General features: G+C 41.1%; 1 protein-coding gene across 1 annotated transcript; it reads left to right on the forward strand.

Annotated features, from left to right (window-relative positions):
* The first annotated feature begins 7,982 nt into the window (after window positions 1-7,982).
* LOC148425130 (tubulin alpha-1C chain-like) lies at window positions 7,983-12,124 on the forward strand. Its single transcript, XM_088413650.1, has 5 exons — window positions 7,983-8,125; window positions 9,509-9,533; window positions 10,430-10,652; window positions 10,736-10,884; window positions 10,971-12,124. Exons 2-5 carry the CDS (start codon window positions 9,531-9,533, stop codon window positions 11,946-11,948), a joined length of 1,353 nt encoding a protein of 450 aa, XP_088269776.1. The 5' UTR covers window positions 7,983-8,125; window positions 9,509-9,530; the 3' UTR covers window positions 11,949-12,124.
* Window positions 12,125-12,338: the final 214 nt, after the last annotated feature.

Here is a 12,338-nt window from a genome sequence, read left to right on the forward strand (position 1 = left end):
CAAAAAATAATCACCATAAAGTGTCAGACCTGTTCTCAAAAAGAAAAAAATATAAATAAATATTTGTCAACAGAAAAATTTTCAACTTAAAACCTCCTCTTTTGGGACCATAGAAGAGATCTTTTCACAAAAATAAATCATTAACAGGGAATGACAGGTGGCATGTGACAAATTGGGTCCAACCATTCTAGTATGGGGGGAGAATCTGGGCTTTAAAGATAATGACAATGAATAATTTACAGTACTGAACATTACATTTGTTTTATGAATTTATATTTTACTAAAACATTGAATTCAAAATATTATTTTTAAAGGATTTTTGCATGTTTGTTGGTGTGTGTTCTATTTAAAATCTTGAGTACCACCTGGAGTTCCTTCAAGTATTCCCAGGTGGAACCCGTATCCCCATTTGAGAACCACTGCATTATGGGAAAGACTTAAGAAGATAAGTCAAATTTCTTCCGATTTTTGTGTCGTTACACCCCGATATTTGCTACAGCAGTGGACCCACACGTACATGCAAATGAAATAATGTACTGTATTTGGCGACGATGCCTGCGGGTGTCAGTATTGCCAACATCCCAGTAAGAAAAGTACAGTACTGTCATTTCCCAAATATAAGACGCATCTGTGTATAAGACGCACCCTTAATTTTGGGGTCAAATTCAAGTATTAATAAGATACACCAACATTTGAGCAACAATGTAAAAACTATATCAAAACAAAATAAATCACATCCTCTTAATCTATTCATATTTTCTTGTGTTCATATGCGTAAATGATATACTGTATTTGTTGCGCGTAAAGTGAAGTGTGTTTCAAATTTCCCACATTGTGAGCGGTCAGTGAACACAGCGTGAGTGTAATGCAGTTGTTTTTCCTTTTCCTCGCAAGGTGAGTTTTTTTTTTTTTTATCATATATACCTGAAGATGCGGAGCGTCCGTGTTTCAACCAGTTTATGATTGGGTGTAAATGTCAAACAAGCAATGAATAAACAAGTCAAATAACTTTACCTGTTCTTTAACTGGTTGGCGCTTGGCTTAATACCTTTGCCCCTCTTAATTGAATCAGCTGGAGACTCCATGACCTTTACATGATCCTGTCTGTTTTCGTTATATTCCTGTGTGTGAACAAGGATGGACTCGGATGTTGGTTCAGTCTGCTTGCTTCTTATATAGAAAAGCTAACACAAGCTGTTGTAAGCTGCACTTTCTGCTTACATCTACCTGACGTCCGCCCTCTAAATTATTATATTAATAATAATATCCGTGGGTAATGATTGTAAGTTATAATACAGCCGACATGAAAAGCCATATGTGTGTGTCAAAACTCGGCTTCTCTTGGTTCACAAATCATTTTTCCTCAAATGGTGTGGAATAAAAAAAAAAAAAAAAATCATATTCTGAAGTTACCGTTTATATAATGCACCCTTACTTTTGGCTTTCATTTTTGGGAAAAAAAAAAATGTCTTATATTTGGGGAACTAAGTCGCTATTGACTATTCTAAAAGAGTTAAATGATGCCATCATCTAATTTGTCTGCAATGATGAATGCCTTTTCATCATGAATGTAGCGGTAATTGTAATGGACACTGTAGGAGGAGGTAATAATGTCATGGGAGATGGAAAATGTGAGTGAACAACAAGGTTAGGCAAAAATCCGCTGACGGACCGACGATTACAATTGCGTCTGGCTTGAAAAAGATGACAGACCGACGATGCCGGGGGGGGGCGGCTCTGACGAACGTTGGACCAGCAAAACAAATGTAAGTTGCCCACCTCTGACAATGAGTCACAACTTGTCATGTGGCGACAAAGAGAAGAAATTTGTGCAGTATTTCCGGAGCTCTCGTGCGCTTCAGTATTTCCTGTTTGAATTTAGGATGTAGATGTCGTCATATATTTGTTGAAAGCACCTTTCCTGAATCCTGATTGTGCTCATTCCACCACCACATATCACGGGTGCCCTTGTTCATTTACTTTCCCATCTCTCTCCTTCAATCCATCTTTGAAAGCGCATTAATCATAGCAGTCTCCCACATGTTCTCACCTCCACCTCCCCTTTCCTCATACTCCTGCGGTGTTTCAGGCAAGTGGGTCACTGGCAACTGCAGGACTGCTTGCTTGAACTTTTACAGAGTCACGTGTTTGAGAGGAAAGGCAGCTATCTGAAACAAGAAGCCCTTTCTTGTTAAGTCCAGGACCGTTCTCCAGAAGACTTAGAATATGTGGAGTGCTGCTCAGTAACAAATGCAAATGCTATCAATAGCTCACCAAAGAAGTTTGGCTTGCTTGTCCGAAAATTTGAAAGGAGAAAAAGTAGACCAAATTTATTATTTGTTTGACTAACCTGTACAAATCAATTTGGTCATAGCTACTCATGTGATCTTTGGGGGCACCACGTTGGTGACCCCTGCTCTCGCGTGCCAGGATATTTAGCATTTCCACTCATCTTTCAAGGACAACAGGATATTGTGCGCCATGTCTATGTTTGTGTGGGTGGTATCATATGAAAGATTGATTTCCATTCCTTACTTAAAATTACAAGCATGTACTATCTGTGTTGTATGAATGGCAACACTGCTATCCAATGTTCACAGTTATCACTACAGTGCTCAATTGGCTAATGGGTCAAGCTTATATTTGTTAACATCGTCATTTATTGAAAAGCTCACATTCATCTTCCTCTAACGTTACTTTTGTAAAGAAAATGTATGCGGAAGGTTTAGGTCTATAGTGCCTCGGGCAATACAAATTGAAACTATATGCACGAAGTGAAAGAAAACTTTTTCAACTGAATGTGAAAACTTGCCGAATCTCCTGATATCATCAATTATTTAGTAAACACTGTAAGGGCATACTCATTAAAAGACAAGAAAGCTTACAAATCATTTGAGTCCTACAACTATTTCGTGTGTGGATGGGTGTAAGATGTCCAGCATCTCCTTCAATGATCGAATTCTCATCATTGCTAAGGTAAGCCTGACAGCATATCATGAGAACCCTCCCTGCACGCTCAAGCAAAAAGTCAAGGTCGAGATCTACGGGCAGTAGTAATAATAAGATATTGAATTTGTATGGTAAAATATGCAGGAGAACGTGTCGTAGATGTGCGAACTTGCAAATTCAATATCATTATTATTATTACCGTAGTTACACACATGACCCATATTAAACTAAAAATTCTATCCCAAATGAATAAATGAAATATTTTGTTAAAAGGTCATTTTATGATAACAGTGAATATTGTCCTAATACATACAATGTCAGCCTGCCATGCCTATCATGAGTGAGTAAATGATAATAACAATTATAACAATTATTAATTTGAAATTATTCTGTAGTGGACATGAAAATATATGTTCTTAAGGTCGAATTCAAAACAGTTGTCTTAAGTGGCTGAAGTGGATTTCATATATACATTCGTGGTGTCTGACAACAAGTCAGGGCTGTCGGCTGAGCCCCTTGCTTTACACACTCTTCACCTATGACTGTGTCGCCTCCCAAAACAACACCAGCATAATTATGCGGACGGCACTACAGCCATCGGGCTGATCGCTGGTGGGGCTGAGACAGCAAACAGGAAAGAGGTGGAAGATCTTGTGGCCTGGTGTTGCAACAACAACCTCCAACTCAACACAGTGAAAAACAAACTGATCCTCGACACAAGGCGGCAGGTGGAGTCGCACAAACCACTATTCATCAATGGAACTGAGGTGGAGAGGATGAAAGCCTTCAAATTCCTCTGCACCTACATCAGCGAGGATCACACCTGGTCCCACAACACTCGACGGATCGTCAAAAAGTCTCAACAAAGACTGTACTTTCTGCGGAGACTGAAGACATTTGGCATGTCAGCAAAGATTCTCAACAACTTCTCCGGATGTACAATCCAAAGTGTCCTCTCCACCTCCATCATAGTCTGGTACGGAAACTGCACAGAAAAAGACAGGAAAGGCTCTCCAGCGTGTCATCAAGTCCTCAGCGCTTCTATGGAGCAGCCTTAACCTCACTGCAGGACATTTACCACACCAGGGTTCTGCGGAGGACACGCAACCTCTTCAAGGACAAGACACACCCACAAAACCATCTTTTCAAACAGCCGCCATCAGGTAGACGCTACAGGAGCCTGAGGGCCAGGGCTGCCAGACTGGCAAACAGCTTATACCCACAAGTCATCCGGTTTCTCAAAAAATCTCTCACACACTCATCTGCCTCTAACTACATGCATACGTCATATTTTGCACTAAATGATATTTGCACTAGATTATTCGCATCATTGTTTCTGTTGTTGTTTTATTGCTATTCTTGTTGCTATTTAATCATTGCTGGAACATGGGATGTAGTCTGCTACTCGGGGAAGTGAACAAAATGTGAATTTCATTGTGTTATCACATAATGAAATTCGTATTTCAAATGACAAAAAAACTGTTCAATCTTGAAAGGGCTTCTTTTAACAGGCATGTCCCCCCTATTGCTGCACCCGTAAATGGCACAAGTACCTTTAGCCCAATCTCCTCAGCATTTGTGTTTGCTCACTGACCCCGGCGAGTGTTTGTTTGCCCCACAATATGGCTTCCGAGTCTGGTCAGTGACGTCAATACTATCTATTGTGAATAAATTGGACCTTCACGTTGCAAACCATTAGCTGTTGATGTAAGTAAATCCCTGTCACAAAAAAACAAAAACGTACGTGTGCGAGACCAATGGCGGCGCGGATGACTCGCCGATCGACTGACCTGGTGGCCGGGCGGACGTCAGCCAAATTTGCATATCCAGATCCACGAAGCCAAAGGAAAGATTCATGCAAAGACAGGAAGTGGTGTCTCGTGTGGTCATAGTCGCGCAAACGAGTTGTATACAAAATAGTGTGCACTGACAACGTTTCAATTCCTAAACTCGACACAATTTAGTCGTACTCATATGAATTGATAAACACGCAAAATTATTTATATTAATGTGGGTTATAATTTATATTTCTATGTGCAATCTTCCTCCATACGGATTTGAAGCAACCTTTTATGGTGCGATGACTTTGACTTAATTTGAGCCAATGACTTTGATGACATACGACAATGTTGATGGCATGCGACCAATAGATTTGTGCACTTGAATAGCTACACGTTTCTTCACAATGCCACAAGGACAGCATTTTTGCTTTAAGGGAAGTCAAACCAAGCAACTGAAATACTGTGGTTTGACAAGTGTGTAAATATTATGATAACTTGGTTGTGGACAGCTTCAGAATTAACCAAAGTAATTTATGTTAAATAGGGGTCAGCCAAACACACCTGCTTCCATTTAAAGTGCCTCTGATCAATTCCAAATAAATTCTAGCTGTTCCGGGTATCTTTTCCTACTTTCAAATAGATGCCCAAAGCATACTGTCACCACATGCTTCCCTGTAGGCGTGAAGAACTGAAGATCATTTGGTGATCTAGCCTACCCTTCCATTTTTACTGGTCATCATTCAGAGAGTAAATGTAATTCAAAAGACTGGAACGACATCTTTATAATGATGCAGAAGGGAGATATTGACTGTTGAATTCTGTGACGACTGACTAGGTGAGACGCTTTAATAATTTGAAACGGGTCAACTTTGCCATCTAGTGGTTTTCTGTAAACATAGCATGCTACTAACACGCGCCATTCCTGACGCTTTAATTCAGAACGGTACTGTTCGCATTTACACAACAACATTATTACTGCCATATGTGACCTATTGTGTGGAGTTATGGGGTAATACCTATAAAACAAACAATTGAGGTGATTTGTAAACCAAAAAAAAAAAAAAAAGCTACAGGAATGATCAACCGTTCAAATTATACAGCGCCAACAAACCGATTGTTTATCAAATTAAAGTTTTTCGAAAATCTATGAACTAGTCTTGCCACGGTTTCCAAAAGGTATTCAAAACTAGTGAGAGTTATTCCGCTCTAAGAGGCCAAGGTGTGTTTATAAAAACAAAGACAAGAACCAAGATACAGTGGTATGAAAAAGTTTGGGCACCCCTGATCATTTTCAAGATTTTCCTTTATGAATCATTGGTGGTTCGGGTCATCAATTTCAGTCAAATATATCATATAGCAGATAAACACAGTGATTGACCCATTGACCCATGACCTACATCAGTGCTTCTCAAAAAGGTGATGCCAGAGGGGGCGTGGATGACCATGGAGAAAATACTGTTTTTGTCATGTGAAGTATAATTGCAATAAAATAAGAATTACTTAATTGTTTATTCATTTATTGTAGTTTCAGGTACTTTGATGCACTTGGCTAAGTTTTTTATGTTTTAGACTAAGGTAAGCAAGCTAGTGAGGAAATGGAAGACCACAGGCACAGTTCGAGTTAAGGCCTGAAGTTGCAGGCCAAGAAAAAACTGTGTGCTTAATTTAAACTTGAATTGGTTAGCCATGGGTGCCAAGATTACTAGTGATGTTAAAGAGAGAAGTAAGAATATGATTCAAATGGAAAGTAAGTTAGAGATAATCAAGAAATATGAAGAAGGCTAAGATAGCCTGGCCTAGGCTAGGCCACCCTCACTAGGGAATATGGTCATAACATGCTTGTCATGTCACTCAAAGGTAAATAAATCCTTTATACATTTTTTATTTATGATGTTATTTAATTGTATACATGTATATTATATATGCATAGCAGTTAGTATAGTATTTTGATGCCAATTTTTAATATGTATATACAATTTTGATATTTTTAACTGGGATTTTACACGCATTAGCTAATTAATATAGGTTTGGATTGCCCGCCTGGCGAATTCGCTTTACGATCCCAACCGAGGAACAGATTAATCTCGTAAACCGGGGGCCCACTGTATTTGGACTTAACAAGGGGTTGTGTGCATGGCGGAAAAAGAAGACAGCATTCCAAAACAAACACTTGCTGCCCACAGTAAAATTTGGTGGTGGTTGCATCAGGCTGTGGAGCTGTGTGGCCAGTGCAGGTACTGGCAATATTGTTCAAGATGAAGATCGCATAGATTCAATATCATCAGATTCTTGAAAAACAATATTCAAGAATCAGTGACAAAGTTGAAGTTGCGCCAGGCCTGAATACTTCAACAACACAATGACACGAAACACCGGTCAAATTCTACTAAGGCATTCATGCAGAGGAACAAGTCCAACATTCTGGAATGGCCATCTCAGTCCCCAGACATAAATATTACTGAAAATCTGTGGTGTGACTTAAAGCGGGCAGTCCATGCTCGAAAACCATCAAACCTGTCTGAACTGGAGATGTTTTGGAAAGAAGAATACCTTCAGCCAGAATCCAGAGTCCAGACCCTAATTGGAAGCCATAGGAAGCATTTAGAGGCTGTTATTGCTGCAAAAGGAGGCTCGTTTTTATGTTGGGGTGCCCAAATTTATGCCCTTTCCTACTTTTGTTTAAACATTAATTGCACACTTTCTGTAAATCCTATGAACTTCATTTCACTTCTCAAATATCACAGTGTGTATCTGCTATATGATATATTTTCTGAAATTACTGATCCAAACCACTAATGATTTAAAAAGGAAAATCTTGAAAATGATCAGGGGTGCCCAAACTTTTTCAGACCACTGTAAAGCAAATGTGTGTTTCAGTAAAAGGTGTTCAACTATGGAATAATGAAAACAAATTGAAAAAGTGTGAAATCTCTTACTATGTTTAAAATAATACACTGATACAAAGAGAAAAATCTTAAAAAATAACTGTACAATAACTTCATTCTCTCTTTCAATATTACAGGGTCGCAAGATTTTCCTATTTTCATTATTTTATTAAATTCATGCAGAATATTTGTACCATAATTATTCAATATTCTGATTCAGCTGCACAAGGTCGGTTCTGATGAACATGAGCCATGATGAAATCGTCGCACATTTGACGTATAAAAATGATCGGCAACGTCATCTTTGATCACGTTCGCTCATGTCGGTTACGTTTCGTCAGTTACAACGGAAGGCGCTGACGCCACTCTACGCGAAATCTTTGTGACGTGTATCTCCTTTATGGCAATTTCTTGTATACGCTTCTCGAGTGCAACAGACGAATGAGCGTTGAACGTCTTTGTGCAAAGTCAGCGTGTGCTCCATAAAAGTGTTTTCTGCTCTTTTACAAAGTAAGCCTAACCGTATCACGTATCAACAGTCACAGTGTGATTGCTCGGTGTTGGTTGTCGGTAAGCTCCCATTATTTACTCGGACAATATAGAAATGATCGCGTTAAGAGGGCCTTTGTTGCTTTTCTTTGGTTAAAGCATTATCTTGAACTTGATAAGCTTGGGGGAAAAAAAATACAAATATCGCTTGATACAGAATGTTCAACGTGTCTTTATTCTTGTCCTCTGACTCGTGTTAGTAAAGCTCATTACACTCATTACATATCCAGTGGAAGGTCGGCTTAACTAAATCCATTTAATATGTATTGTAAACCTTAAAGACATGACAAGATACAAAGTCTTTGTATTTGAATCGTTTTATTACTTAGCTTCACAGCATAGCGATGCATTGTTAACGCTCAGGCAGAAAGCGTGAATTCCAAAATTACAATGTTAATGTTCAAAAAATTCACTCGGCTAGGTTAGGGAAAGGCGTTTCAAAAAGAGATGGTTTGGATATGTGTCACAAGCTACGTCACACTCACTACTCATTGGAGATTGGTCCCCCTGTCTTTTTCAATGTTATGGCATTGAAGCCAGTAAACATGATACACTGGTGTGTCTCCTTGGTCATGTTTGGTACGCACAGTCAGCCAAACGTCATGCACAGTGGCTGATTTTGGCCAATAGTCTTAACAGGCAACAACGACCTTTATTAGGCACTCATTTTTCTATTTTTATGTCCCAAACATGCAAGAATTTTCAGGATTTTAGAGAAATATAAGGGTACTTTAGAATTTAAGCAATGGCTGTCATGGACACTGTCGGACGTTTTGTCTGTAAAGATCGGCCGAAAGCCCAGTACAGGGTTAACTGCAATGTCCCAGTGCAGACTACTAATAGTGTGGCGGGTCCCATGGGGGGCGCGTGAGGTGATGTGGATAACTCCCCAGGGAAAAGTCTTTGTTTTTGTCATGTGAAGTGTAATGGCAATAATCTAAGAAATGTCGTCATTTATAGTCGGTGCGTCGGGGGGCACTGCTTTGATTGATTAATTTAGGGATCAATGACATTGATCACTCACCAAATTGTTACATTACAACCAATCACTGATTTTGCATGAAATGTAAAATATCTGGTGATCCAATCCTGCATCTGTTAGAATACAAATCACTTTTGTTTAGAATTGAAAAGAACCTCTTTTCTGCTCATGATGACAGCCCAACCTTTGGTTCGATCCAATGTTTGTGAATGCGTTTTATGTGAGGATTTGATAAGTCTTTAATTAATATGCAGCATTGACGTTTTGCCATAGAACATTCCAACAGTAATAGTTCTGGCACCTGAATATATGAATTGAATCAGGTTGTTTTCATCTGCCTAAACTGTTGCTTATTTTTTCAGAGACGTCTCTCCTTGCGGAAATATGGTGAGTGTGCATTAACCTATTCCCTGAGAGCACTTGGCTCTTTAAATTGTAATCATGTCAAGTTACAAGGTATATGGCAAGACTCACTACTTTTTGTCTTCATAAAAACATGCACATTCCCAACTATGGAGGCCGGGAAGTGCAAAACAAGATAACAAACATGTTTACATTGCGTGAAGCAAATTTCCATTCAGGAGGACGAATTAACAACACCTGAAGCAAACTGGATACATCAAGCAAATTTACAATTAAGAAAACCATCCATCCCATTCAAACCCACCCGCCGCTTAACCGAGACTTTAGCAGGGAAGCCCAGACTTCCCTCTCCCCAGCGCTCCTCCCCATGTGCGTGTCCTGGGTCATTCCTGAGGCTTCCTCTCAGTGGAGCATGCCCGTTACACCTACACCAAGTAGGCTTTCTAACCAGATGCCAGAGCCAAGTCAGCTGGCTCCTCTCAGTCTGGATGAGCAAAGGCTCGACTCAAAAGTCGAGCCCGGACAAACCGCACAACCCATTTCGGCCACTTTTATCCGTGACCTCGCTCTTTGGGTCACGACCCATAGCACGTGACCATAGGCGAGGGTAGGAACGTAGATTGACCGTTAAATAGAGAGCTTCGCCTGTGAGCTTAGCTCCTTCTTCACTGCGACAGATCTCTTGAGGTAGGATCTCATCCCCGACCCGGAGAGCGCATGCCACCCTTTTCTGACTGACATAGAATTAGACTTGGTGATGTTCTATTTGGCAAATCTGGTTGGTGACATTGTGACAAATGACATTACAGCTGATCACTGATTTCACAAAAAAATGCAAATCTCTGCCTGTCTGATCTGTGTAAGTCTAGACATCAAAGCGATCCTAATCTATAACGAAGGAATCATTTTTCCTCCCGCAGCGTGAGTGTATCTCGGTGCATATTGGACAGGCTGGCGTTCAGATTGGTAATGCCTGCTGGGAGCTTTACTGCCTGGAACATGGAATACAGCCCGATGGACAGATGCCCAGTGACAAGACGATCGGAGGTGGAGATGACTCCTTCAACACTTTCTTCAGTGAGACCGGAGCAGGAAAGCATGTTCCTCGAGCTGTCTTTGTGGACCTTGAGCCAACTGTCATCGGTAAAATGAGCTCATTTTGGAACTGCGACGCATCGGCAAACAAAACTACTTAAAAGTCGAAACATTGATTTTGTTTCCCTTAGACGAGGTGCGCACCGGAACATATAGACAGCTCTTCCACCCTGAACAGCTAATCACTGGCAAGGAGGATGCAGCTAATAACTATGCCCGTGGTCACTACACCATCGGAAAGGAGATCATTGACCTGGTGTTGGACAGAATACGTAAACTGGTGAGCATTGAGTAAAACGTGGACTTGTGATTAAAATGTGATCTCTAACAAATGCCCCCACCCCACCCCCACCCGTGTGTCTTCAGGCTGACCAGTGCACTGGTCTTCAGGGATTTCTGGTGTTTCACAGCTTCGGCGGTGGCACCGGCTCAGGATTCACCTCCCTGTTGATGGAGCGTCTCTCAGTGGACTATGGCAAGAAATCCAAGCTGGAGTTCTCCATATATCCAGCACCACAGGTGTCCACAGCCGTAGTGGAGCCTTACAACTCCATCCTGACCACACACACCACCTTGGAGCACTCGGATTGTGCCTTCATGGTGGATAATGAGGCCATTTATGATATCTGCCGCAGAAACCTAGACATGGAGCGCCCAACATACACCAATCTGAACAGACTGATGAGTCAGATCACATCCTCTATCACGGCCTCCCTTCGTTTTGATGGCGCCCTTAATGTCGATCTGGCAGAGTTTCAAACAAACTTGGTACCGTATCCTCGCATCCACTTTCCTCTGGCTACCTATGCTCCCATCATCTCTGCTGAGAAGGCTTACCATGAGCAGTTAACCGTAGCTGATATCACCAACGCCTGCTTTGAGCCAGCCAACCAGATGGTGAAGTGCGACCCTCGTCATGGCAAATACATGGCCTGTTGCCTTTTGTACCGCGGCGATGTGGTGCCCAAAGATGTAAACGCTGCCATTGCCACAATCAAAACAAAGCGCACCATCCAGTTTGTGGACTGGTGCCCCACTGGTTTTAAGGTGGGCATCAACTACCAGCCACCCACTGTGGTTCCTGGTGGAGACCTTGCCAAAGTACAGAGAGCTGTGTGCATGTTGAGCAACACAACAGCCGTCGCAGAGGCCTGGGCTCGGCTCGATCACAAGTTTGATCTGATGTATGCCAAGCGCGCTTTTGTTCACTGGTATGTGGGCGAGGGTATGGAGGAGGGAGAATTCTCAGAGGCCAGAGAGGACATGGCGGCTCTCGAGAAGGACTACGAGGAGGTCGGGGCCGACTCGGTTGATGATCAGGGAGAGGAAGGAGAGGAATATTAAGAGGCTGAAAAAATTTGATTACACTGTGATCTTGAATGTATTTGCTCTGCAAACAAGATAAGTAGTTGGATCAACGCTAACTACCGTGTCCCCCCCCCCCCCCCCCCCTTTTTTTTTCAAATCCGTTATGGATTTTGGATAAAATTGTCAATTAAAGGATAATACCAACCTTGCTATCTCAATATTCTCATTCATCTCAGTGACTGAATTCACAGCATTTTCTGCAGTGCAATAGCTGACAGCAGTCTTGCACTCAAATTAAAACCATGCTACCAGAGTTTTTTTACACTATAAAAAAGCGCTGGAAATTCAGATATAGCAGCACTGATTCTCAACTAATAAAAACCTTTTTGATTCATTCAGAATTTAGACGGGACTGCCTTTGCAGAT

The sequence above is a fragment of the Hippichthys cyanospilos genome, chromosome 4, assembly GCF_059441005.1.
Source record: "Hippichthys cyanospilos isolate Australia breed blue-spotted pipefish chromosome 4, RoL_Hcya_1.0, whole genome shotgun sequence".
Lineage (NCBI taxonomy): Eukaryota > Metazoa > Chordata > Actinopteri > Syngnathiformes > Syngnathidae > Hippichthys > Hippichthys cyanospilos.